At 41.6% G+C, this 27,230-nt stretch overlaps 1 protein-coding gene across 1 annotated transcript in view; it reads left to right on the forward strand.

Moving 5' to 3' along the window:
* Nucleotides 1–27,230, forward strand: part of brf1a (BRF1 general transcription factor IIIB subunit a) — a 182,562-nt gene that overhangs the window by 32,792 nt on the left and 122,540 nt on the right. The window contains exons 3-4 of the mRNA XM_084308841.1: nt 2,279–2,359; nt 26,836–27,009. Of these exons, the coding sequence (XP_084164967.1) occupies nt 2,279–2,359; nt 26,836–27,009 (255 nt within the window). The remainder of the gene's footprint in view (nt 1–2,278; nt 2,360–26,835; nt 27,010–27,230) is intronic.

Genomic DNA, 27,230 nt, shown 5'->3' on the forward strand with positions numbered 1-27,230 from the left:
TTCTGCTGAGTCCAACATAGTCCAACAAAGTCTGGTGGAAACGCACCTTATCGTCCATAATCATCATAATATCCAATAGTTCGCTCTAGGCGATCGCCATTGTCGAACATGTCCTGCTCACAGCTGCTCGCAACTTACTAGTAGAGTCCCTAGTTGTTTGGGCGTTGGGGCCACCCACACTAAGCTGGCCCATGCATGTTCATAAGTTAGGCAATACTGCCACCAGGCGGGATTCAATCGTCATTGCAGGTCCAATCCACACTCACCGGGCGAGTGCCTAGTATGAAAAAAAAGAAAAGGAAACTAAAAACGAGATATCTCTTGTTTGGCACTCAACGCTTGGATTTGAAACACGAGAAATCTCGTGTTTGGCGCTGAATGAGTTAAGGACTGTTAAGAGTTCACTCCATGAGCTAGAGTAGCATCATAGCAAAATGCAGATTTACCCTGTTCAGAGCAAACTGGACCCTAAGGACCAGCCAGTCACTAGTAGGGATGGGTACCTTTCACATTTGAACCGGTACCTGTGAATCGATACCGGTACCCAACGGTACCTTTTTTCGGTACTTTAGTCTCAAGAAATTTAATTTACCTACCTCAGTCATAAAAAAAAAATCCAAACTTCAAATAACTACAATTTCGACAGTTTTCGGCTTGTCATTGCTCCGACTGCTTTGTTGTTGAATCAAGTCAAATCCTAGGTAAGCATATATTGTGCGTGTGAACGTTGACATGAAAAAAAAGGATTTTTATTTTTTATTTTTTTATTTTTTGGTTTCTCACTTGATTCGATACTCGGTAGTACCGACGTGTTTCGGTTCGGTACCTCAAAAGTACCGAATTCGGTACCCATCCCTAGTCACTAGAAAGGATTCCATATATTTCAATAATGATATAGTATAAGGAGGTTACCGGTAGCTTACCAATAATGATGTAGTATAAGGAGGTAGCTTACCAATGATGATCTAGTATAAGGAGGTAGCTTACCAATAATGATGTAGTATAAGGAGGTAGCTTACCAATAATGATCTAGTTACAGTATAAGGAGGTAGCTTATCAATAATGATGTAGTATAAGGAGGTAGCTTACCAATAATGATGTAGTATAAGGAGGTAGCTTACCAATAATGATCTAGTATAAGGAGGTAGCTTACCAATAATGATGTAGTATAAGGAGGTAGCTTACCAATAATGATCTAGTTACAGTATAAGGAGGTAGCTTACCAATAATGATGTAGTATAAGGAGGTAGATTACCAATAATGATGTAGTATAAGGAGGTAGCTTACCAATAATGATGTAGTATAAGGAGGTAGCTTACCAATAATAAGATGAGATAAAATTATCCTTTATTGATCCCCTTGGAGAAATTCGGGTGCGAGTCTTAGGCTGAACTAATGTAGTATAAGGAGGTAGCTTACGAATAATGATGTAGTAGGAGGTAGCTTACCAATAAGGGCCTTACAAATGTACAAATACCAGTGTTTGTTGCACCTCTCTGTCAGAAAGGACCAACCAACCTTCTCATGAAGGACACAGTGATTCAGATTATTTTATTGTCACAGCTTTTTCAAATGTACATGCATTCAGAAAAACGTGAGATGCTTGTTTTTCCCGGCTCCTCACCCGTAGTAGATTTGTAAACCTAGTACACAACATATATTCTATCTATACACACTATGACTGTCTAATGTCTTTTGTGTTGTTTGCGCTGTTTTTATTTTCTACTTGGTATATTTTGTATTTTGTATTTATTAGTTAAGTGTTGAGCTGTATTTATTATTTATTAATTGTCTTGTCAGTATTATTATTATTGTTGATGTTGTTTTGTTAAAAGAAAATGGAAAAATCACAAAGATGTAGTAAATGAGTAAGCGTATGTATATAATATATATATTATTAGAATTTTTTCATTTCATTTCATTTCAACCTTTATTTAAAATCGTAAGCATCTGAGGTTTCCCTCATTTACAGAAACGACGATTCATACATGGGAGCTTGTGATCCCCCCCCCCCCCCCTCCTCTCCAGAGTGTCTGGACTATGTTGGTGGTGGATAGGTCTTGTGTCTAATGTCTACTAGTATGTTAGTATGATTTTTGTTTCGTTTGTAGCTAGGATATAGGATTGATGACGTATATCATTTGAATTCTGTTGTAGTGTATATAGTGTGGGATGTTGTGTGTGTTTACAACAATAAAAACACATTGATCTGTTTCCTGTAACGAGGTAACATTTAAACTCCTCCCCAACCCAACTCTGTTTCTTCCATCTCCCGCAGCTGCTGGAAAGAACCCCAGCTTTGGAGAAAATTACTACACTGGTGTTGGGAGGGAGTCCAGGGCTCAGACGCTGCAGAACGGTGAGTTACCAGCAGAGGGCGCCAGTTCCCTTCATAAAGCACAACGGCCTCCATGCATGTGTTTCTTCATCATGTGTCTCTGACTCAACGGTTTCTGGTGGCTGGATCCTTCGTGACAAGATTCCCTTTTTTTTTCATAAACATTTTAAAGACCCAGTGCAATGAAAATCATGTACATCAATCTTGTTGAATCCACGGGACAATGGACATGCTTTGCAGAACATTAAAGAAACACGCCAACATTTGGGGAAATTGGCGTATCGTCTTCTCCAGAGAGAGACAAGAAGATGGATACCCGTTTCCTCTCTGTGCGTTCAGTAGAAAGCTATCTGGCTGCACGTTAGCCTAGCTTAGCACAATGAATGAAAGTGGACAGTGTCAGTTAGCCTAGACATTGTCCAACTAACACCTCTCTCAAAGGCTAACCGGCACTGTCCGCTTACATTCATTGTGCTAAGCTAGGCTAACATGCAGCCAGATAGCTTTCTACTGAACGCACAGAGAGGAAACTGGTATCTATCTTCTTAAGATAATTTTTTTTTAGGTTTATCGCTTTTTACTACTGGGCAGTCCAGTAGAGAGAGAGAGAGAGGAGGAACGGGAGACAGAGTGGGGGGAAGACATTTGGCAAATAGCGACGGGTCCGGGAATCGAACCCGGGTCGGCCGTGCCGCGACTCAGCGCGTTATGTGGTTCGCCACTGGGGCGCCCGGTATCTAACTTCTTGTCTGTCTCTGGAGAAGACTGTTAGCTAATTTCCAAACTGTTTCTGTGTTCCTTTAACACCTGCTAACCGAGCTTAGATTCAGACTCTGTGCTGTGACTCAGCTGTGTGTGTGTGAGTCTCTCAAACTGCAGCAGTACACTGACTGTGACTAATGTGAGAGCACTGGGACGAGAGAGAGACGTGGACAAAACACTGGTGTGAGCATAAGTGCATGTGTTGATTGTCACTAATGAGTGTGTTGTTGGGGACGAGTGACATATACAGGAAGCTGTAGAAACTAAAGTGTGTGTGTATGGAGTGCTGACTAACTTGTGTGCACTGGGGCAAGTCGTGGACTTGTGTGTGTGTCAAACTAATGTCTTTGTGTAAAAAAGAAAAAGAGAGATTGTCACATCTCTGCGTGTTTACAGTATATGTCTGTCAGACTGTGTGTACAGTATATGTCTGTCAGACTGCGTGTACAGTATATGTCTGTCAGACTGCGTGTGTGTACAGTATATCTGTCAGACTGTGTGTACAGTATATGTCTGTCAGACTGCGTGTGTGTGTGTGTACAGTATATGTCTGTCAGACTGCGTGTGTGTACAGTATATGTCTGTCAGACTGCGTGTGTGTACAGTATATGTCTGTCAGACTGCGTGTGTACAACAGTGTCTGTCAGACTGCGTGTGTACAGTATATGTCTGTCAGACTGCGTATGTACAGTATATGTCTGTCAGACTGCGTGTGTACAGTATATGTCTGTCAGACTGCATGCGTGTGTGTACTGTACAGTATGATATGATATGATACATTTATTTATATTGAAATTGCGCCCCTCAACCAATAGTTACATCGGCCCGGGGCGCATTCCGGGAGAGAAAGAAAAACAAAAAAGACAGGAACAATACGAAAAACAGAAAAAATACAGGCAGTCCAACCAAGCAGACGGACATAATACACCACCACACATACAACAATACAAAAAACTAGCGCATGGATTGTTTATGGCGAAAAGGTGGGTTTTGAGCATGGCCTTAAAGGTCTGTAGAGTGCTTGCAGATTTCAGGTTGAGTGGGAGCTTGTTCCAGAGGGTCGGTGCTGCGACTGTGAAAGCCCGGTTTCCCTTTGTCACCAGTCTTGTGTGGGGGATTTTTAGGCAGATTTGGTCGTTAGAACGGAGGGATCTGGAGCTGGTTGATTGGACCAGGAGTTCTTTTATGTAGGTATTTAGGGATGCACCGATCCGACTTTTTCAGTCCCGATACCGATACCTGGGTTTGGGTATCGGCCAATACCGATTCCGATCCGATACCCATTGTCCAATTTCTTTCATCCAAAAAAGTAAAAAAAAAAAAAAAAAAAAAATCCGTTTTTAAGATTTTCCATATTAAAATATATTTAGTTTTTAAGAATTGTAAAGGATCACAAGTGTGATTTTTGATTTGTTGTAAACAAAGACAGAAAATAAACTTCATTCAATTAACCCTTTAATCGCCAAGGACGACTTAACACGTCATTCTCCGCCATGCGTAATCTGCCAATGACGTCTTACAGCGTCTTTGAGATCAATATTTCAAAAATCTGTCATGTCAATCATATTTCACCCACGGAGACTTGAGACTTGCTGTTGATCTCCTCTCAACTCTCCAACGGTTCAAGACCGCCATCTGGTGGCTGATCGGCGAATCGCAAAAACCGGAAGTGACGCGCCGGAAGTGGTGCTCACCCATATTTCGTCCCGGCCACTCGCTATCACTAGCGGGACTCCAGCTTGATACACTGGATAGCGATCCGTTGCCAATAACTCGATAAACAACTAGATTTGGACGTATATAGGATTATACAACCTGGAAATGGATCGCATATATCAACATCCCATAATAGGGAACTTTCTGCTCCACGCTGATCGCCCAACGCTACGAGGAAGCTGCGGTGAGTTTCAGCGTGTTTGATCATTATTAAACATACACACTGCTCCGATCAACATATCACCCATACTAAATAAATGATTTAACGTCGGCCACGGACTTATAACCCCCCCCCCCCCCCCCCCCTCCGGTCACCAGCAGATGATGAGGCATGACGTGTAGGACCTTGTACAATTGACATTTTTTATCTGACGTCAATCGGTATCAAACTACATTTGATGATCTAATATAATGTATTTAGGGCTATAACTCACGTTCTGCAGAATGCTGCAGAAAACGATAAAAACATATTTATACTTTAGACCGTATTTTAGTATGAATATGTGAATGAAAAAGTAGAACGTTGCTACATCCTAAACGATAGATACTTGACGTTGAATGGGCCATAGTCATGTCAATTTAGCAATACAATTTAAAAAGTTATAGCCCTGCAAAGAAGGGGAACTTCTCCATAGACAAATAGAGCTGGCAGAGGACGGTATAAGGCCCGACATAAGCGTGGCAGTGAAAGGGTTAATAAACTGTATGCCTCACTGTCACTGTGTGGAAGAGACTGGGATCATTCTTTTGTGCAAGGCAACATCAGGCTTGACTTAAAACATTACTTTCCTAACTTAGTGAAACTAAATGTAACAAATGAACACATAGATATAAATGTACTGAATGGTTATTTCTTATTTGATTTATTATATATATTGTATATATAATCCAATACCAATTTCCGGACTATAAACCGCGGCTTTCCCCCCCAATTTTTCGACCCTGCGGCTTATATAACGGTGCGGCTTATATGACTCGACGTGACCAAACCCGAAAATGTAAAAATCGAAATATTGCTTTTTTGACTGCATTGAAATGTTATTTATCTGTTCCCTTATTTGCTAAACTTAATACAACTTGTAAATGAGTTCATTCTTGTTATTTGTCCGACAGTATTGTGTCCCAATGCTGGTGGGAAGACTGTAATTAAACATTAAAACACCTGCGGCTTATAGGCCAGTGTGGCTTATATATGTACTAGGGCTGTCTTAAATACTTCGAAGCTTCGAAGCTTCGTTCGATGGCACAAGCTTCGAACATTAAAAAAAAAATCGAAGTAATAAAAAAAAAAAAAAAAAATTCAATTTTTTTTTTTTTCAATTTCTTTTTTTTTACTTCGATTTGTGTGTGTGTGTGTGTGTGTGTGTGAACTATCCCAGTTAGGACAGCCGAATCCCGTCCAATCTTTCGCCGTCGACTAAAGACTCACTTCTTCAACCATTATCTGAAATGATAAAAAAAAATTAAAAAAAAAAAATCTAACCGTGACTAACCTTACTGTCATGCACTTGTCCTAATAAACTAACCTACACTGTAACACGCAACACTTTGATGAACATTGTTACTCAGCTGATAGAGTTGTACCCTTCTTGCTGTCTTGTCGTACAGAACTTGTAAGTCGCTTTGGATAAAAGCGTCAGCTAAATGACTAAATGTAAGTGTGTGTGTGTGTGCGCGCGCCTTGTAGAATTCCACACATAAGAAAGAAAGATACTGGGATGAATAAACAAAATAGGAAATAAAATGTAGAAATGCATGCAATACATAAATAAATATGAATCTCCATATATGAAATATAACATTTAGATAAGGTGCTACTGAGATGTTTTGGTGAGTTCTTTGTTTTTTTGTGGAAGTTGCCCTTCTTAAAAATGCATGAACATTCACTGATAATTGGTCTGTAGTGGAGTCTACAAGGTCTACATTGCCGGACCATGTAGAATCCGGACCTTGTAGACTGACATAATTCTGTGCATAGTTTAGTCTACACAGGCCATATTTCAAATAATCAAAATCTTACTTCATTCATCTTAAACATTCTTGATTTGGGGGATTGGTAGTTCCCATGAAATCTGAAGTTGTTCAAACGACAACAGCGATCCACCTTGAATTAAATCACACAGCCGAGTGAAACCTTGTTGGATGCGTCACAGTCACGAAAGGGGCTACTTAATTAATTAATCCAACCCACTTTATTTATAGAGCACATTTAAAAACAACAAAGTTTACGAAAGTGCTGTACAAGTCCCACAACATAAGATAAAAAAATAAAAATAAAAATATTAAAAAAAAAATTATTAAATTAAAATTTAAAATATTTAAAATCGAAGCTCGGCCCCGAAGCTTCGATTGCCAAAAAAAGCTTCGAAGGTCAGCCCTAATATGTACACATCATTCAATTTAGCTGCTGCGGCTTATATTTAGGTGCGGCTTATAGTGCGAAAATTACGGTATATATATATATATTTTTTTTACAGATACCCGATCCATACTACATAATACTGATATTGGCGGCCGAGACCGATACCAATATTGGATCGGTGCATCCCTAGTAGGTACTAGGCTGGGGCGAGACCGCTTATGGCTTTGTGTGTGAACATGAGGATTTTGAAATGTATTCGTTGTTTTACCGGGAGCCATATTATAGTATATGTCTGTCAGATTGCGTGTGTGTACGTACACTACAGTATATGTCTGGCCACATGTATGTCAGACGGGGGGGAAGTTGTGTCATGCTGCGTCTGTCTGGCTCGTCTACGGAGAGATTCACAGATGTCCAAGACGCCTCTCTCTCCCTAGAGCTAACCCTACCTCCCTCTCTCTCTCCATAGAGCTAACCCTACCTCTCTCTCTCTCCATAGAGCTAAGTAGGGGTGGACGGTATGGTCTAAAATTTATATCACGGTATAATTTGAAGCATAGACGGTAACGGTATATATCACGGTATCATCGTTTTTGATAATTTTTTTTTATTTATTTTATATATATATATATTTTTTTTAATAAAATATATATATTATATAATTAGACTTGTACTTGTATTATCTGCGAGACATCGCCACCACGCAACAAGCTCCACTGTCTGTGTGTACTCTAGTAGCCTCCAGCTACGGCCAGGATTCTCCGGAGCTGCACCTGGACCTATACTCGAGTAGCCTCGAGCAGAGCTACGGCCAGGATTCTCCGGCACTGCACCTGGACCCTATTGTATTGGTATAACGTTAGCAAGCCCTCAGCTCGAATACGCATCGAATCGGTGTTATAAGACATTGATATCAGGAGCTATCTGTAGCCGGATATATAACGTTAATACAACGCCTCAGTGAATTATTTAGTTCAATGGGACATTTCGTTTTGAACGGTGAACTAACTTGCGTTAACGTGAGCTAACAGGTAGCACACACGTCTCTAGTACTAGACTTTGTGGAGCGTTTGTTGATGTCAGGAGCTATCGGTAGCTGGCCGACTAGATACCGTTCGGTTAGACAATGCCCCATCATGTATTAAACTAAAAGTGAATAGTTGACTGGGTCATTTTGTAACGGTAGCTAAGCTAACGTTAGCTCAGGGAGACGCCGCCGTCCTCCCGAAAGCTCCCGTGTCCCGTCCCACTAGACTACTAGACCCGTGTTTACATGCGTGCGGTAGGGGCTGGCACGCCCACTGCGCGAAGCCTCCTAAATAACTTTTTCCAGTTCGCACATATCTATTATCTATGACTAATTCTATCTATTTTTAGGGGCAAATGCGAGTGAAATAGTCGCGCTGTGGTTACATGACGTCATTGCTATTTTAGAGCTGCACTACCGGTTACACGGTGTAGTCAAAATCCATACCGTAGAGCAAATTCATACCGTTTATACCGTTTATACCGTCCACCCCTAGAGCTAACCCTACCTCTCTCTCTCCATAGAGCTAACCCTACCTCTCTCTCTCTCTCCATAGAGCTAACCCTACCTCTCTCTCTCTCTCTCCTCTAGAGCTAACCCTACCTCTCTCTCTCCATAGAGCTAACCCTACCTCTCTCTCTCTCCATAGAGCTAACCCTACCTCTCTCTCTCCATAGAGCTAACCCTACCTCTCTCTCTCTCTATAGAGCTAACCCTACCTCTCTCTCTATAGAGCTAACCCTACCTCTCTCTCTCCATAGAGCTAACCCTACCTCTCTCTCTCTATAGAGCTAACCCTACCTCTCTCTCTCTCCATAGAGCTAACCCTACCTCTCTCTCTCCATAGAGCTAACCCTACCTCTCTCTCTCTATAGAGCTAACCCTACCTCTCTCTCTCTATAGAGCTAACCCTACCTCTCTCTCTCCATAGAGCTAACCCTACCTCTCTCTCTCTATAGAGCTAACCCTACCTCTCTCTCTCTCCATAGAGCTAACCCTACCTCTCTCTCTCTCCATAGAGCTAACCCTACCTCTCTCTCTCCATAGAGCTAACCCTACCTCTCTCTCTCCATAGAGCTAACCATACCTCTCTCTCTCCATAGAGCTAACCCTACCTCTCTCTCTCCATAGAGCTAACCCTACCTCTCTCTCTCTATAGAGCTAACCCTACCTCTCTCTCTCTCCATAGAGCTAACCCTACCTCTCTCTCTCTCCATAGAGCTAACCCTACCTCTCTCTCTCCATAGAGCTAACCCTACCTCTCTCTCTCCATAGAGCTAACCATACCTCTCTCTCTCCATAGAGCTAACCCTACCTCTCTCTCTCCATAGAGCTAACCCTACCTCTCTCTCTCCATAGAGCTAACCCTACCTCTCTCCATAGAGCTAACCCTACCTCTCTCTCTCTCCATAGAGCTAACCCTACCTCTCTCTCTCTCCATAGAGCTAACCCTACCTCTCTCTCTCTCCATAGAGCTAACCCTACCTCTCTAGAGCTAACCCTACCTCTCTCTCTCTCTCTCCATAGAGCTAACCCTACCTCTCTCTCTATAGCTAACTCTACCTCTCTCTCTCCATAGAGCTAACCCTACCTCTCTCTATAGCTAACCCTACCTCTCTCTAGAGCTAACCCTACCCCTCTCTCTCTCTCTCTCTCTATAGCTAACTACCTATCTCTCTCCATAGAGCTAACCCTACCTCTCTCTCTATAGCTAACCCTACCTCTCTCTAGAGCTAACCCTACCTCTCTCTCTAGAGCTAACCCTACCTCTCTCTCTCCCTAGAGCTAACCCTACCTCTCTCTCTATAGCTAACCCTACCTCTCTCTAGAGCTAACCCTACCTCTCTCTCTCTCTCTCTCTCTATAGCTAACTACCTCTCTCTCTCCATAGAGCTAACCCTACCTCTCTCTCCATAGAGCTAACCCTACCTCTCTCTCTCCTTAGAGCTAATACTACCTCTCTCTATAGCTAACCCTACCTCCCTCTCTCTCTAACCCTACGCCTCACTGTCTGCTGACTAAACGGTGCAGTTAGGCTTCAGGCTGTAGTCACTGGTCACTGGTCACTGGTCACTCTCCTGGATGCCTGCAGCCGGCGTGGACTGTGACGTTCACACTGTGATTCCATGTGAGCTTGAGTGACATCCATCAGTTCTCTGTCTCATCAGTGTCTCTTGACGTGTTTGTGTCAGTTTGGGCCACATGGTCGCGGTGACGCTGGTCGTTTAGCTGAGGAGGGGGGTCCGGTGTATCTGGGCGTGACCGCCAGGCTGTGATGGCGGTCAACCGATCTGCAGACCTTGCCCGCCCCAGGTGTGCGCCGTCATGCTAATGGTGCACACAAGGCACAAGCACATACACACTGACGCACGCATACCATTAACCACAGCCACCCACCTGCACACACACATGCACATGCAACACACAGACGCATTATAAATTGAAAATGGGGGACCCTGATGTAAACGAGACGAAAGTCTTTCTCTGGTCTGCATCCCCTTAACAATTGTGTGTATTGAGCCGTACTGTATTGTACCCATTCTGCAATCTGTTAAATAAAAAATGTCAATCAATCAATCAATCAATCAATCACACACACACATGCATACACACAGCAGACACCACTGTTAGTGTCTCACTCCGTTACTCAAGACTCCTTCCTACTATGTAGAAACTTAAGATTTTCATTCACAGCTGTTGGTAGATTTGAGAACTTCTGCCTTTGACCAGTAGTTGTTCTAAGGGTATACTGTGTACTTTTTAGTATACTGCCTAGTGCAGGGTACGACCAATATACAGTATGTACTTTTTAGTGTATGGTTGGACCGTTATACGGTATGTACTTTTTCAGTATACTACCTAGTGCCCAGTGTATGGTTGGACCGTTATACGGTATGTACTTGTTCAGTATACTACCTAGTGCCCAGTGTATGGTTGGACCGTTATACGGTATGTACTTGTTCAGTATACTACCTAGTGCCCAGTGTATGGTTGGACCATTATACGGTATGTACTTGTTCAGTATACTACCTAGTGCCCAGTGTATGGTTGGACCGTTATACGGTATGTACTTGTTCAGTATACTACCTAGTGCCCAGTGTATGGTTGGACCGTTATACGGTATGTACTTGTTCAGTATACTACCTAGTGCCCAGTGTATGGTTGGACCGTTATACGGTATGTACTTGTTCAGTATACTACCTAGTGCCCGGTGTATGGTTGGACCGTTATACGGTATGTACTTGTTCAGTATACTACCTAGTGCCCGGTGTATGGTTGGACCGTTATACGGTATGTACTTGTTCAGTATACTACCTAGTGCCCGGTGTATGGTTGGACCGTTATACGGTATGTACTTGTTCAGTATACTACCTAGTGCCCGGTGTATGGTTGGACCGTTATACGGTATGTACTTGTTCAGTATACTACCTAGTGCCCGGTGTATGGTTGGACCATTATACGGTATGTACTTGTTCAGTATACTACCTAGTGCCCGGTGTATGGTTGGACCGTTATACGGTATGTACTTGTTCAGTATACTACCTAGTGCCCAGTGTATGGTTGGACCATTATACGGTATGTACTCGTTCAGTATACTACCTAGTGCCCGGTGTATGGTTGGACCGTTATACGGTATGTACTTGTTCAGTATACTACCTAGTGCCCGGTGTATGGTTGGACCGTTATACGGTATGTACTTGTTCAGTATACTACCTAGTGCCCGGTGTATGGTTGGACCGTTATACGGTATGTACTTGTTCAGTATACTACCTAGTGCCCGGTGTATGGTTGGACCGTTATACGGTATGTACTTGTTCAGTATACTACCTAGTGCCCGGTGTATGGTTGGACCATTATACGGTATGTACTTGTTCAGTATACTACCTAGTGCCCGGTGTATGGTTGGACCATTATACGGTATGTACTCGTTCAGTATACTACCTAGTGCCCAGTGTATGGTTGGACCGTTATACGGTATGTACTTGTTCAGTATACTACCTAGTGCCCAGTGTATGGTTGGCCCGTTATACGGTATGTACTTGTTCAGTATACTACCTAGTGCCCAGTGTATGGTTGGCCCGTTATACGGTATGTACTTGTTCAGTATACTACCTAGTGCCCAGTGTATGGTTGGCCCGTTATACGGTATGTACTTGTTCAGTATACTACCTAGTGCCCGGTGTATGGTTGGACCATTATACGGTATGTACTTGTTCAGTATACTACCTAGTGCCCGGTGTATGGTTGGACCGTTATACGGTATGTACTTGTTCAGTATACTACCTAGTGCCCGGTGTATGGTTGGACCGTTATACGGTATGTACTTGTTCAGTATACTACCTAGTGCCCGGTGTATGGTTGGACCATTATACGGTATGTACTCGTTCAGTATACTACCTAGTGCCCAGTGTATGGTTGGACCATTATACGGTATGTACTCGTTCAGTATACTACCTAGTGCCCAGTGTATGGTTGGACCGTTATACGGTATGTACTTGTTTAGTATACTACCTAGTGCCCAGTGTATGGTTGGCCCGTTATACGGTATGTACTTGTTCAGTATACTACCTAGTGCCCAGTGTATGGTTGGCCCGTTATACGGTATGTACTTGTTCAGTATACTACCTAGTGCCCAGTGTATGGTTGGCCCGTTATACGGTATGTACTTGTTCAGTATACTCCACACATGAAGAGAGGTGCCCAGTCGGAGGCCGGTCAGGTTCACCAGCCACAGACCAACTCGACCAGTGTCTCTGACGGATGAGACTTCATGCGGCCGACTGTTTAAAGGTGGACTTTATGGAGTAGAGGAGCAGCCCGGCAGCCAGACGTGAGCAGCATCTGTGGCTGGTTCTCATCCCCCGGGGGCTTCCCCAGCAGCGCGTTCCTGTAAACGTTACGAGGCCTTGTTTATCCAGCGGCTCCCCGTGAAGAGAGGGCTTGTTTTAGGAGGCTCTGATGGGAGTGTGTCAAAAAGGAAGGAAGTCTGCGACGTGACTCGGGACGACGTGTCAGGGAGGGAGGCCTGTCTGACCGACGGAGAGGCCAGGCGGAGCATCCACGTCTGGGTAGCCTGTAGGGCTGACCTTAGATTTTTTTTTTTGGAATTCGAAGCTTCGTGGCCGAGATTCGATTTTAATTCGAAGCTTCGAGATTAAAAATATATATATATAAAATTATATATTATTTATTTTATTTTATTTAAAAAAAAAAGTTTTAATGTTGTGGGACTTGTACAGCACTTTGTTCAACTTTGTCAGTGCTGTAAAGTTTAAACATTTTTAAATCTTAGACAAACGAAACACTTTGCTTCCATGAAATATTGTAAGCCGTCATTTGAGGCTTCATAAAAGCAGCACAATGAACACAAATCTGTCAGTGCCGAGTCCGACCTCATCTTAAATAACAAACAGCATTGCTTGTTGTAGTTAACAAAGAGAGGCAGAGTTGATTTTGCACACAAAACAAAATAAAATAATAATAATCTTATATATATATATTTTTTTTAATAATCTAATTTTATTTTCATATTCGAATCCCATGCCCATCGAACGGAGCTTCGAAGTATTTAAGACAGCCCTAGACTAGCCTGCCATCAAAACCTCCTCCGGCGCCCAAGGACCAAACTCTGCACCATAGGAGATCGGGCTTTTTGCTCATCCACTTCCAGTGTGCGGAACGCTCTCCCTGACACCTGAGAGCACCACAGACTGTGGATGCTTTTAAAAAGGGCCTCAAAACACATCTTTTTTTAATAGATACTTTTGTTGATTTTTATCTAGTTAGTTTAGCTCCACACATTTTATGTTATTTGACCAGTTTTAGCCCTTATTTTATGTTCTGTTATTTTCACTCTTTTACTAGTTTTAGTGTTCTTTTTACTCCTTACTAGTTTTAGTCTTGTTTATTTTATATTCTTTTTTTACTTTCTTGCTAGCTTTTATGTTATTTTACACTGTAGCGCTTTGAGATTTGTTCCACAATTATAAAGCGCCTCTACAAATCAAATATATTATTATCACAGAGACCCCGGGTTCAAATCCCGTTGTCAGCGGTACCTCCGGCTCGGCCTGGTCGTCCCTCCGAACACTATTGTCTGCGGGTGGGAAGCCGATGTACAAGTCCTGGTCGTTGTAACGGCGAAGGATTAAAAATATACCTTGGTGAATCCGATTGCTGTTTATTGCGTTAAACTCCATGATAATGTAAAAGTGTGAAATCAAACCAAAACCAGAATAGTATAAGAGTTGGATAGTGTGGGTGTGGGTGCGTCACTGTTTTGGTCCCATGTTGAGACGTCCTGCAATGTGATTTAATACCTGGAATTATGCAGGAGGCTTGAATGAGTCTATTTTCACTTACCTTAACCCCAACCTTACTGTTTATAAACCTAACTTTAACCTTACTGTTTATAAACCTAACTCTTACCTTAATCTTACTGTTTATAAACCTAACTCTTAACTCATTGAGCGCCACGCCCCTTCCGGGAAATTATGGTTAGATGGTCGCTGCTTTAATCAATGGGCGGACGGGGAGATTTGCGAGTGCTTAAAATGTAATACACCCGTGACCCGTCGCTTATCAATGAGTTGCTTGCAGTCAACATGTACAAAACGGATAGTTTTTTCATCTGTACATTTCTGTTTTATATCGTTTTGAATACGAATATAGTTTTGGTGGTTTCTAGTAATTCCAGAGAAAGACGCGATAATAGCCCTTTAGTGGAATACACAAAACACGTTGTAATTCTTTGGCTGCTTTATGAATCGTTTTCAAATAAACGCTAGATTATCGATAGTATATGTGTCCTCATGCACGATACAGAAGCGGGCTGAAAAATCGCTTATCTGTGCATTGGTCGGCGCCAACGGCACACACACACACACTCAGACACGTTGTGATCGCTGTGAAAGGAACATCTGATTAACCCAAGATTCGTAACATAAATTCCTTACCTCACATCTGATGTCCTGCAAAAAGATTAATCCAATTCCCGATCGCCATTCCAAATATTGATCGCGTTTATTGATCCAACGTTATATATCCAAAACGCATAATCCACGCTGCTCCCAGTCTCCCCAGTCAATGTGGTATAATGATACTGCATGTCCGAGAGGGAAAACCTGGACCGGACTTTTTTTTTGATGCACAGTCCCAGCCGATAGGTGGCGGTATTTGCCCTTTTGTGAGCTCAGACCCATTCCCAACGATAACATCAGGTTGGATGGATGAAAATGAATGGATATCGCTAATAAAAGAAATAACGATTAAAACCCTATCGTCGTGATTGCCGCTCAAGCGTCGGCGAGTTAACCCGACTATCATCGTGACTGGCGTCCAATGAGTTAACCTCACTGTTTATAAACATAACCCTTACCTTAACACTTTCAGCGCCACGCCTGGTTTTCCGTTTTACCGCTTGAATGCCACCATCGGCGCCAATGTTAACGTTAATATCGCCTAATCTATGTTTTAAATTATGGCTATGTGTCTAATCTGCCCATCGCATTATCAAAGACTATTTTCCAGTCAGTGCTGTGAAGGCAGATTGTTTTTTTATCGCGTCGTTGCCGTTTCAGAGCAGTTAGAAAAGCCCCCGTTTTGATATAAAAAACAGCTCATTCTGGAGCATTCTATGAAAATCGTCTTTTAGTGGAATATTCCACAACGTTGATATTCGTCGGCCTTTTTATGAATCGTTTTCAAATAAACGCTAGATGATCAATATTATACGTGCGCGCACGCACATTACGTCCGCGCACTGATAATCGCTCCGTTGATTTCCTCACGGACTTTTACAGTGAAACCGAAAGAAGACATTTCACAAAACAGCTTATAACTTCATCAAACTTACTCTGATTATCCTACCACTGATAACATAGAGTCCTTACCTGACATCAGATGGTATCCAACTGGTATATTCCAATTCCTGATCACCATTCGAAAAAATCGATACGTGTATGGATCCAACGCGATACAGTAGAACTCCATGATCCGCGGGGATATGAGGCTCCAGAATGAACTCTAGTAACCCCGGCTGGATCAGTGAACTGGAAAATGTGGAGTACCGGATTTTTTCCCCCATTCATTTTCATTGAGTCCATTCCAAAATCACTTATGTCATCTGGAAGACGACAGGGGGCGCTATTTTCCACAGTGATCACCGGCGCCCCTCGGCTATACTCGGGTAGGCTCGGGTGATGCAATAATTTTTCAGATCAAAAAAATTAAAAATAATAATAATTCCGAGAAATCTCGTGAGTGGCATGCAACCACCTATAAAAAAACCAGAGAAATCTTGTGAGTGGCACTCAAAGTGTTAACCTTACTGTTTATAAACCTAACCCTTACCTTAACCTCACTGTTTATTTACATTTTACATTTTGTCATTTAGCTGACGCTTTTATCCAAAGCGACTTACAAGTTCAGGAAGGGTACAACTCTATCAGCTGAGTAACAATGTTCATCAAGTGTTGAGTGCTACAGTGTAGGTTAGTATATTAGGAGAAGTGCATGACAGTAAGGTTAGTTAGGGTTAAATTATATATTATATATATAGCCTATATATATTATTTCTTTTCCATTTCAGATATTGATTGAAGAAGTGCGTCTTTAGTCGACAGCGAAAGATTGGACGGGTTTCATCTGTCCTAACTGTGGTGGGGAGTTCATTCTAGCATTATGGGGCAAGGACTGAGAATAGGCGACTTCTCTTTGATGACCCTCCCGGAGCTCGGATAGGAGTAGGTCTGAGTCGGCCAGAAGATGCAGAGCGTAGGTTTATAAACCTAACCCTTACTGGAGACCTCATGTCCCACTATAACATCAACTAAGAGATGGACATTTCTGTCCAGAATCTCCCCGGTGACTCTTTCTGAAAATGTGTCTCCCTTACTTGCTGACGGTGGCAAACAAAGGAACACGTCATCGGTTTGTATTAAAAACACCCATTCAAGCAGTATTCTCTAGCCAATAAAAGGGTCATTACCTCTATAGCGCAGCTGGTGGCCGTTAAACTGGGGAATATTTACCTACATCAGGATAGCAGGAAGGGAGCAACCAGGCGCTTCAACCCGTTTCTGAATGGGAGCGCGCTGGTCATCGTAATAGTAGGCCTTTTGCACAGGAGGCTTGTCTGACTGACACCAGTGTGAGACGGAGAGGTGGGTGAACAGCCACGCCTTGGTAGCGGAGGTCTGAGCGCTCGCCTGCCATCACAGAGACCCCGGGTTCAAATCCCTGTGTCAGCGGTACCTCCCTCCGGCTTGGTCGGTCGTCCCTACGAACACGATTGTCGGTGTCTGCGGGTGGGAAGCCGATGTACAAGTCCTGGTCGTTGTAACGGCGAAGGATTAAAATATACCTTGGTGAATCCAATTGCTGTTTATTGCGTTAAACTCCATGATAATGTAAAAGTGTGAAAATAACTCTCAGGTTTATAAACCTAACTAGGGCTGTACCATTTTTTGACATTCGAAGCTTCTATTGAAGTATTCGAATGAAGCTTCGAATGTCTGTCATCATATTATTTAAAAAATAAAAAAATGTATCCTCAAACTAAATCCTCAATTTGAATAAAGTGATTAATCTGATTAAATTCGTATTTTTATTTTGATTAAATCAACTTTCTCTAATGAATATTACTCAACAGTTTCGTCAACATAAATCCAATAAGGGCACGGTTGGTACGAAAGTGATGGTGACGTCTTATAGTATAATACTATAATATTTGATCTGCAACTGTGAAGAAACAACCCATTGGTTTAAACAGAATGAATAGACGCATACAAAAAAGATATAAAATGTTTTATTTAAAAAATTATTTTATTAAAAATAAAAAGTTTGAATGTTGATTTAGAATTCAAACGTCAACATTATGATCAAAGCATTCGGTACAGCCCTAAACCTAACTTACCTTAATCTTACTACCGATATTGTCCAACTCTTAATTTCCGATACCGATATTTTCCGATATCACATTTTAATGCCGATATCGGCCGATAATATCGGTAGGCCGATAATATCGGACATCCCTACCTGTAACCACTGGTAAATGGTAAATGGTGCATTTATATAACATTTACATTTACATATAACAGCTTTTATCCAAAGCACTTTACAATTTAGTCCCTCACATTCACCCATCCACACACCGACGGTGGAGGCGACCACCATGCAAGGTGCCAACCTGCTCATCGGGAGCAGTTAGGGGGTTAAGTGTGTCTTGCTCAAGGGCACTTCGACACGCTGCCCGGGATGAGCGGGAATCGAACCGGGATCCTTCCGATTACCAAACGACCGCTCTGCCTCCTGTCTGAGCCACTGTACCCCCCCCCCCCCCCCACACGGTAACTACTTTCAAAAGCAAATGCCTAATTTCTGTGAATTGGGAGAAGCGCTGGAAAAGCAGGACATGACTGTTCTGCTGGAGACTGTTGACGGTATCCGGTAATAAGACACCAAATGATTTAAATGTTTGTTGACTAATTTCTCGCATATCAACACACAGCAACTGTTGTTTTGCACATAGCAACCGTTCCTTCGAGCACGGAGGACAGATGGGGCATTCTGAACATTCCGTGAAAGGCCTCTATTGTCCTGTAGGTAGAAGTGAACTCGGGTTTCCAGTGACTCTTCTTCAGCGTCTTCTAACGACGGGACGCGTGCGCGGGCGGCCAGGATGTGACTGGAGACACCTGGTTGTTTATATTACGATGCCTACTACAAGCTCAAAGGAAGTTTGTAGCAGTGACTCAAACAGGAGGTTATTTGACGCTCCCCACCACAAGGCTTTGGATGCGGGCGTGTGGGCACGGAGGATATGTGTAATGCTGATGTTAAAATACCCTGTCATCTGACCCAAAGACACCTGTTGTTGAATAAAGCAACAGTCACGTATCCCCTCGGGGCGAACGATCTTGACGGCATTAGTTAGTGGCGTAGTCATTTTTCCAGACCCTCTCCTCTCGCACAGCATGGACATCTGTTGTGTGTGTGAGTTAGAAGGCTTCATGCTTGTAATCCTTAAATCATGAGCTCTGGACCACACCTCTCGGATACATTCAGAGGCTTCAGCGACGTCCTTTTAATCCAGACTCTATTCTCGGACCGTAGAGATGGAATTCGTAGAAGTTTCCAAATTAAAAGATGCGTTCTTCAGCGGGCCACGTGGCCGGTACACCTCCAACATGGACGCCACCTGATACGTTTGATACGTTTGACGTCAGGGAATCGTCGGTTGGTTTGGGGTACGGTGGTGGCGAAGGCGTCGTTTGGATGAACATTCCTGCTGGGGCAGTTTGTGATGAACACTCATTCACCATCTCACACGTGCCAAAACGACACTTGACATTACATTATTGAAATTCTGCGGGAGCCATCGTTTGGGCGTGTAGCCCGCGTGTACCAAAGGCAATTCCCACGATCGTTTTAACCGTCGGGAGTGTGATAGTAAAGGGCTAACCTTCTGTAGTCGTGTGGCAGTGAAAGGGTTAACCGGCTGTTGTGTGGCAGTGAAAGGGTTAACCTTCTGTGTATTGTCGCAGTGAAAGGGTTAACTGTTTGGTAGTGTGGCAGTGAAAGGGTTAAAGCTCTGTGTTCCAGGCATTTCATTAATCAGGACATTAAACGTGCCTGCAGTGCAGACTGACTTCACTGGCCGTAGGAAAGGTCGTGACCTCCATCTATATCACACACCTGCAGCTCTGCCTGTGTAATTATAATCCTGGCTTGTTTGTCTTTGGATCCGAGAGTCTCTCTTTACCGCGAGGCCTTCACCATTATAGCGTCACGTGTGTCGTATGTAGGTAATGACGTGCCTGCTATTAGCTTTACCTGTGTCCTGTTTCGTATGTAGGTAATGATGTGCCTGCTATTAGCTTTACCTGTTTTGTATGTAGGTAATGACGTGCCTGCTATTAGCTTTACCTGTTTTGTATGTAGGTAATGACGTGCCTGCTATTAGCTTTACCTGTTTCGTATGTAGGTAATGACGTCGTGCCTGCGCACACCTGCGTGTCGTTTGTGTGTGTGCGTGTGCACACATAATGACACTCTTTTGTGTTTTGTCTCGAGGGAGATCAGATCAACATTGTTGTATGTGGGGGCATGTATTGTGTATGCGTGTCCTTTTGTGTGTAATATGTGTACTGATGACATAATTGTGTGTCACGTGCTGGTGTGTCTCCAGGGAGATGTTGGATCAACACATTATGAGGTGCATGCATGCGTGTCTACACTTGTGTGTCTTTGCACGTGCACTTGTATATTGGCAGTTGTGTAATGTGTGTAATGACACGCTTGTGTGTGTGTGTGTGTGCTTCTCCTGGGTAGATGTTGGATCAACACAATGTGGGGTGTGTGTACCTCTACCAATATACACGTGTGTGTGTGTGTGTGTAGTATTCTCTGTAAACATGACATTAGTAACACTCACTCCTATCGTGACAAAAGCAGAGGTTTCTGACTGGGAGAATTTGAGTTGCTGTTTTTTCAGTCCTGTCTTACAATGGAACATATTCTTTATAGGTCGAATCTGTTGTCAAACGGCGCCTTCTTGGCAATACCCCGCTTGGTATTGCGCCTTGTTTACAGATTCTACCTTTTTATTGCTGCTTTGTTTTAACTTTTTTATTTTAATGTTATGATGATATCAGATAAACCATATAATTATATAGAAGACAAGGGAGAATGGATGAGTCGGGTTAGAGGAGGCGTTTGATGGTGAAGCCCACGAGGACAGACTTTGTGTGACTGTGTATGAATGCATATCAATATCATCAATAAATTAGTATCTGTTTTTGTTTGTATGTTTGTATTGGGAAAAAATATATAGAAGAAACCTACCCAGACATTATCTCCTGGAAGCACTAACGATGAGGTCGCTCCTTAGAAAACATTCTCTCTCTCTCTCTCTCTCTCTCTCTGTGAGTGTGTGTATATGTACACGTACACGTGTGTGTGTTTGTACACGTGTGTGTACTTCCTTGTTTACATTCAGAAACTCAACCTCTTGCCGTAGTGGCACCTTTCTGGTTCAATGTGCACATTGATTTAATTGACGAGGTGACGAGGTTATTGTGCAACTGGGAGATAAACGGGTCGATCACAACACAGCTGTGGAGAAGTAGGTGTAACTAACAGTACTAGGAATGTGTTCCTAACATTTGTATACCAAGTGTGTATTTGTACGTGTGTGGGAATCACCAGAGGCCCCAGGGAATGATAGTTTTGCGATTTTAAACATTACGTTTTCAGTGTGTTCATGACGTATGTCATCATGCCAGCCATGGTGCCTTGTGCAGACCGCACCTGTGTGTACAGTTTACTTTACTTACTCGTAGTATATATTCAGATCAAGTGTTTTATTGCCCATATTTATTGTAATGTATATATACCTTTTGATTAAGGTTCAAGTTTCTTTATTAGTTGTCATACAAAAATACAGAATACTTTTATATGAAATGCTTTTTTCTGTTTTGCTCCCGAGTGTGCTAGATAAAAAATAGTTAAAGTATAAAATAGAAAGTCAATAGCATACACTAAACTACCAATCAAGCATTGTGAACGGAAATTTGGCGGCTGGCCCCATAATTACTCATGCGATCCGGATATGGCGTGAAACACACAAAAAATATCCTAACCCACATAAATGGCACAATCATACTCCCTTATTCAATAATAATGCACTCTTGATTGGAAAACGACCTATAAGATTCCCTATATGGGAAAAGCAAGGCATACACTCATTAGGGGATGTTTTTAACAAACTGTTAAAGGGTTTCTGTAGTTATGAAGAAATACAGAAGAAATTTTATCTCACCAAGTCCACACATCTTTTTTACTTACAGTTATTGTTATGTTTGAAGACTCAAGGTGTTCCATTAACGAAACCAATTGAACACCACAGATACCACAAATTCTTCTATGAAAGAGAGACATCAAGAGGTTTTGTTTCAGATTTTTATCATCAATTACTAACGTCCTCATATGAAACCCTCCACCTAGACTCCGTCTGGAGGAGGGATATACCAGACCTGGAAAGTGATTTTGATTGGCAAGAAGCCTGGGCAAATGTTCGACTCACATCAAGGAACCCGGACCATCAACAAATCAATCTTAACTATATTCACAGGACATACTTGACTCCTATAAGACTGAAAAAAATGGGTCTTATACAAGACTCCAAATGCTCTTTATTAGAGCCATATGGAATCCGCGATCACGGAATCGCGGACGGAATCGCGGAATTGAGCAATAAAAATGGAATCCACTATACATTTTTTTTTTTTTATATTTTTTTTTTATGTTGTGGGACTTGTACAGCACTTTGTTCAACTTAGTCAGTGCTGTAAAGTTTAAACCTTTTAAAATCTTAGACAAACAAAACACTTTGCTTTCATGAAATATTGTAAGCCGTCATTTGAGGCTTTATAAAAGCAGCACAATGAACACAAATCTGTCAGTGCCGAGTCCGACCTCATCTTAAATAACAAACAGCATTGCTTGTTGTAGTTAACACTTTGGGTGCCGGGAAACGCCTAAACACGTCATTCCCGGCCATGCTCAAGTTGCCGAAGACGCCTTACAGCGTCTTTAATATCAATATTTCAAAAATCTGGGATCGGATTCATAATGTCCCCTCCGCTGGCCTGAGATCCACCAGGAGGACCCACTGAGCTCTCTGGCGGTTCAGGAGCGCCATCTGGTGGCCGATCGGCGCAATCGCTTAACAGGAAGTGCCGTAGAGGTTGTGCTGTACAGCCGTATTACTTCCGGGCACTCGCTAATAGGTCCCGGGACTCGATCTCGACACACTACATGGCTATCGATTGCCAATAACTCGATAAACAACATGATTTGGACGTATATACCATTATACAAGCTGGAGATGGACCGGGTAAATCTACATCCCATAATGATAAAATTTCGACTCTACGATGATCGCCCAACGGCGCGCAGAGACTGGGGTGAGTTTTAGCGTGTAAAGTTACCGTCTTCGATACTAACTGCTATTATCAACATTTGACCCACATTAGATGATTTGTATAACGCTACCCACGGAATTATAAACGCCCCCTAGCCCATCCGGTCAACATCAGATGACGTGTAGTAACTTCTAGAAGTACGTCTAGTTGGAATTTTTTATATCGCGCTGATTGCCATAAAACTGTATTGCATCATCAATATAATGTATTTGGGGCTATAGATCACGTTCTGGAGAAAGCTGCAGAAAGAGATGAAAACATACTTATACATTAGACCAGTGGTTCTCAACTGGTCTAGCCTCGGGACCCAACATTTTCCTTAGTCATTAAGTCGCGACCCAACATTTTTAACTACTATGATTTATGTAAAAAAAAGAAAATTGCAGTAATACGCTATCTTTCAAAATATGAAATAAACACAAAAGTGCAACTATTGCTAAAAACCCAATGAAATAAAATAATAATAAATAATATATGCTTCTTAGCAGATTTCTTAGCTTAACATAACAGACCTAAATTTGGGGGAACTAATGGGATAACTGGGGTTGCAACAAAAGTGCAATTAGGGCTAAAAACCCAATGAAATAAAATAATAATAAATAATATGCTTCTTAGCAGACTTCTTAGCTTAACATAACATACCTAAATTTGGGGGAACTAATGGGATAACTGGGGTTGCAACAAAAGTGCAACTAAGGGCTAAAAACACAATGAAATAAAATAATAATAATAATAAATAATATATCCTTCTTAGCAGACTTCTTAGCTTAACATGCAGGGAACTAATGGGATAACTGGGGATGTTGTTTGCTCCTGACAAAGAGTCTCAAAGTCTGGGGTGATAGTAGACAAAGCAACTCTGAGGTCATGCTCAATGTCCAATCTGTTCCTCCGCTCTGTCTTCAGCTAGACCAGAGCTGAGAAGCCACTTTCACAAAGATAGGTAGTGAGAAAAAAAAAGTAAAAAAAAAAAAAAAAAAATTACTTTTAATTTTTTTTTTCACACACATTCGCGACCCACTCAAAATGGACCCACCAGTTGAGAAACACTGCATTAGACCATACTTTACTATGAATATGTGAATGAAAAAGTTTAACGTTGCTACACAATGAACAATACATATAGGACTTTGAATGGGCCCTAATAATGGCAATGTAGCAATAGAATTTAAAAAGTTATAGCCCTGCAAAGAGTTTCAAGTTTCAAGTTTCTTTAATAGTTGTCATACAGAAGTACAGAATACTTTTATACAAAATGCTTCTTACTGTTGCGCTCCAGAGACTGTGCAAGACAAGATAAGTATGAAATAAAATAACATAGTAAAATTAGAAGTAAAAAAAATTAGGTCACAGTGTTCAGTTTAGACATATGTACAATGTTCGATGCAGAATAGACGTAGTTACCATACAATATACAATACTGTGCAGTGTACTAATATACAATACTATATAGTGCAAGGCAGAAATGGAGAAATGGGACGAGGTGCAATTTAGGTACAATTCACAGTAGGTGTACGAGTTGTAGTGCAAATCCTTTATCAATAAATATAAAGTGTGTTTGTGTGATCTAAAGTGTGGAGAGTGGGTGCTGCAGTGTGTTGTTTGTTTGAGTGAGTGTGTGCGTGTGTGTGCTGTGTGCATTTGATGGTTGTTGCATAGTGATTATTGTTCGTTTAGCAGCCTGATGGCCTGGGGATAGAAGCTTCTTCTGAGTCTTTCTGTGCTCGCCTTAAGACTCCGGTATCGCTTGCCTGACCGCAGCAGTTCAAAGAGGCAGTTGTTCGGGTGGCTCAAGTGGCTCGGGTGGCTCGAGAAGGGGACTTTCTCTATAGACAAATAGAGCCGGCAACCTACGGTTGATAATGAATTTAACCCATGGCAGCCAAAGTGTTAACAAAGAGAGGCAGAGTTGATTTTGCAAAAATATATAATTTTTTTTTTTTTTTTAAATCAAATTTTATTTTCATATTCGAATCCCATGCCCATCGAACGAAGCTTCAAAGTATTTAAGACGGCCCTATTAAATGGACTGTTATATCTTATTAAATTGTGGACATTTATTCATTCCCACTTATTAGACACTATTTCTGATGGTAAAATGAGCGTACAAAGCAAAATACAGAATTCTGAAATATTAAAACGGAAAAAACTGAATTTGGAAAAAAATAAATGGAATTTGGAAAAAAATTAAACGGATTTCATATGGCTCTACTCTTTATGTACAAATGGGGACGAGGGGACATTTATGCACATGTACTGGGACTGCCCACCAGTTAAGATATTCTGGAAAGAGGTGACCCAGCAATTATCAAATCTCGTAACTTGGAATACCTGTACACCCCTCTGTATTACTGCTGAATGATGTTTTTGAGTGTGCAGTACATCCACAGCTAAAGAGATTGGTTTTATCGGGTATCACAGTGGCTAAAAAGCTGATAGCATCACGATGGTTCCAACCGGAAAAAATTTGCCGAAAGGTCTGGATTATTACATATCTCGATGTGATCTATCAAGAAATATCTACACACAGCAAGAATTTTGGGTCTCAATGAATCCAAAATTACATTGTGGTTAGAAGTGGTGGAGAGAATAAAAGCTAGCATATAATGGTAATGTCTGGTTAGGAGCGAGGGAAAATGGATGGATTATCCAATGGGGGGTCCGGGAGGGGGGGGGGGGTACGAGCTGGAGCATATGTGTGTAGGTTTTTAGATAACAGGTATTAAGGGTATATCCTATATATGACAATTAACTAAAATGTGATTTCATTGGATGTGCACTGTCAACTAATGCTTGTGTATCTTATCGTGTGTTGTCATGTTTGTTTAAAAAATAATAAAAAAATAAAATACAAAAAAAATAAAGTCAAAAGTACGTAAACAAAGTGTAAACAAACGTGTTCAATATACATATATACAATAGAGTAGAAAAAAATTAGTAACTGAGTTACATTGATTACACCGTTTTCCTTGCTCATAAACATATTCAATTTAGTTAATTATATTGTTTATACTGTTTATTTTTATCTTTACTATAAATGTATTTCCTATATTGTGTCTTTCTACTATTGCCCTGCCCATACCTGTACCCCCCCCTTCCCCCATGCTGCTATGACACCCAAATTTGTTCTCAACCCTAGCATGCATTAAGGCTGTCCCCGAAGCCTGTTTTTGGGATTCGAACTTCGTCAGGGTTTTTCGAACGAATGTTCAAACCTTCGTTTTTAATACAAACATTTTTTAAATATTTTTTTTTTCAAAATAATAATAATAATAATTTCTTTTATAAATATCCTCAAACTAAATCCTCAATTTGAATAAAGTGATTAATCTGATTAAATGAGTCTTTCTTTTTTATTAAATCAACTTTCTTTAATGAATATAACTTAGCAGTTTTTTTTAATACTATAATATTAGTGTAGCCTAATCTTTATCTGCAACTGTGAAGAAAAACCCCATTGGTTTAAACGGAATGAATAGACACATAAAATAAATTATTATTATTTTTTTTTTTAATAAAAAATAAAAAATTCGGATTTTGATTTAGAATTCGAATGTTAACGTAACGAACGGACGTTCGAACATTCAGGCTCAACCCTAGCATGTAATGTAATAACACTGTGTGTGTGTGTGTTTGTTTCCAGCGAGGCGGAACATCAACACACTGGGTCACCAGCTGCAGCTCAACCAGCACTGTCTGGACACAGCCTTCAACTTCTACAAGCTGGCGCTGACCAAGCATCTGACCCGCGGGCGCAAGTCCACCCACATCATCGCCGCCTGCCTCTACCTGGTCTGCCGGACGGAGGGCACGCCCCGTATCCTTTCCCACCTCGTCGTCACCCGGAGGTCTGGACATTTCTTTTGGACGTGTATATACTAGTATTTATAGTTGTGAAGTCGATCCAAATGACTGAATGTGTGAATGATATGATGAGTCAGAGGAAACCACTACTATGAATGAATCTTTATTTCGAACATGATACAAAAAATTTAGAATACATATCACTGTCCGAAAAGGAGTAGGAAGAAGCCTAAG

The sequence above is a fragment of the Notolepis coatsorum genome (assembly GCF_963971535.1).
Source record: "Notolepis coatsorum genome assembly, chromosome: 2".
Classification (NCBI taxonomy): domain Eukaryota; kingdom Metazoa; phylum Chordata; class Actinopteri; order Aulopiformes; family Paralepididae; genus Notolepis; species Notolepis coatsorum.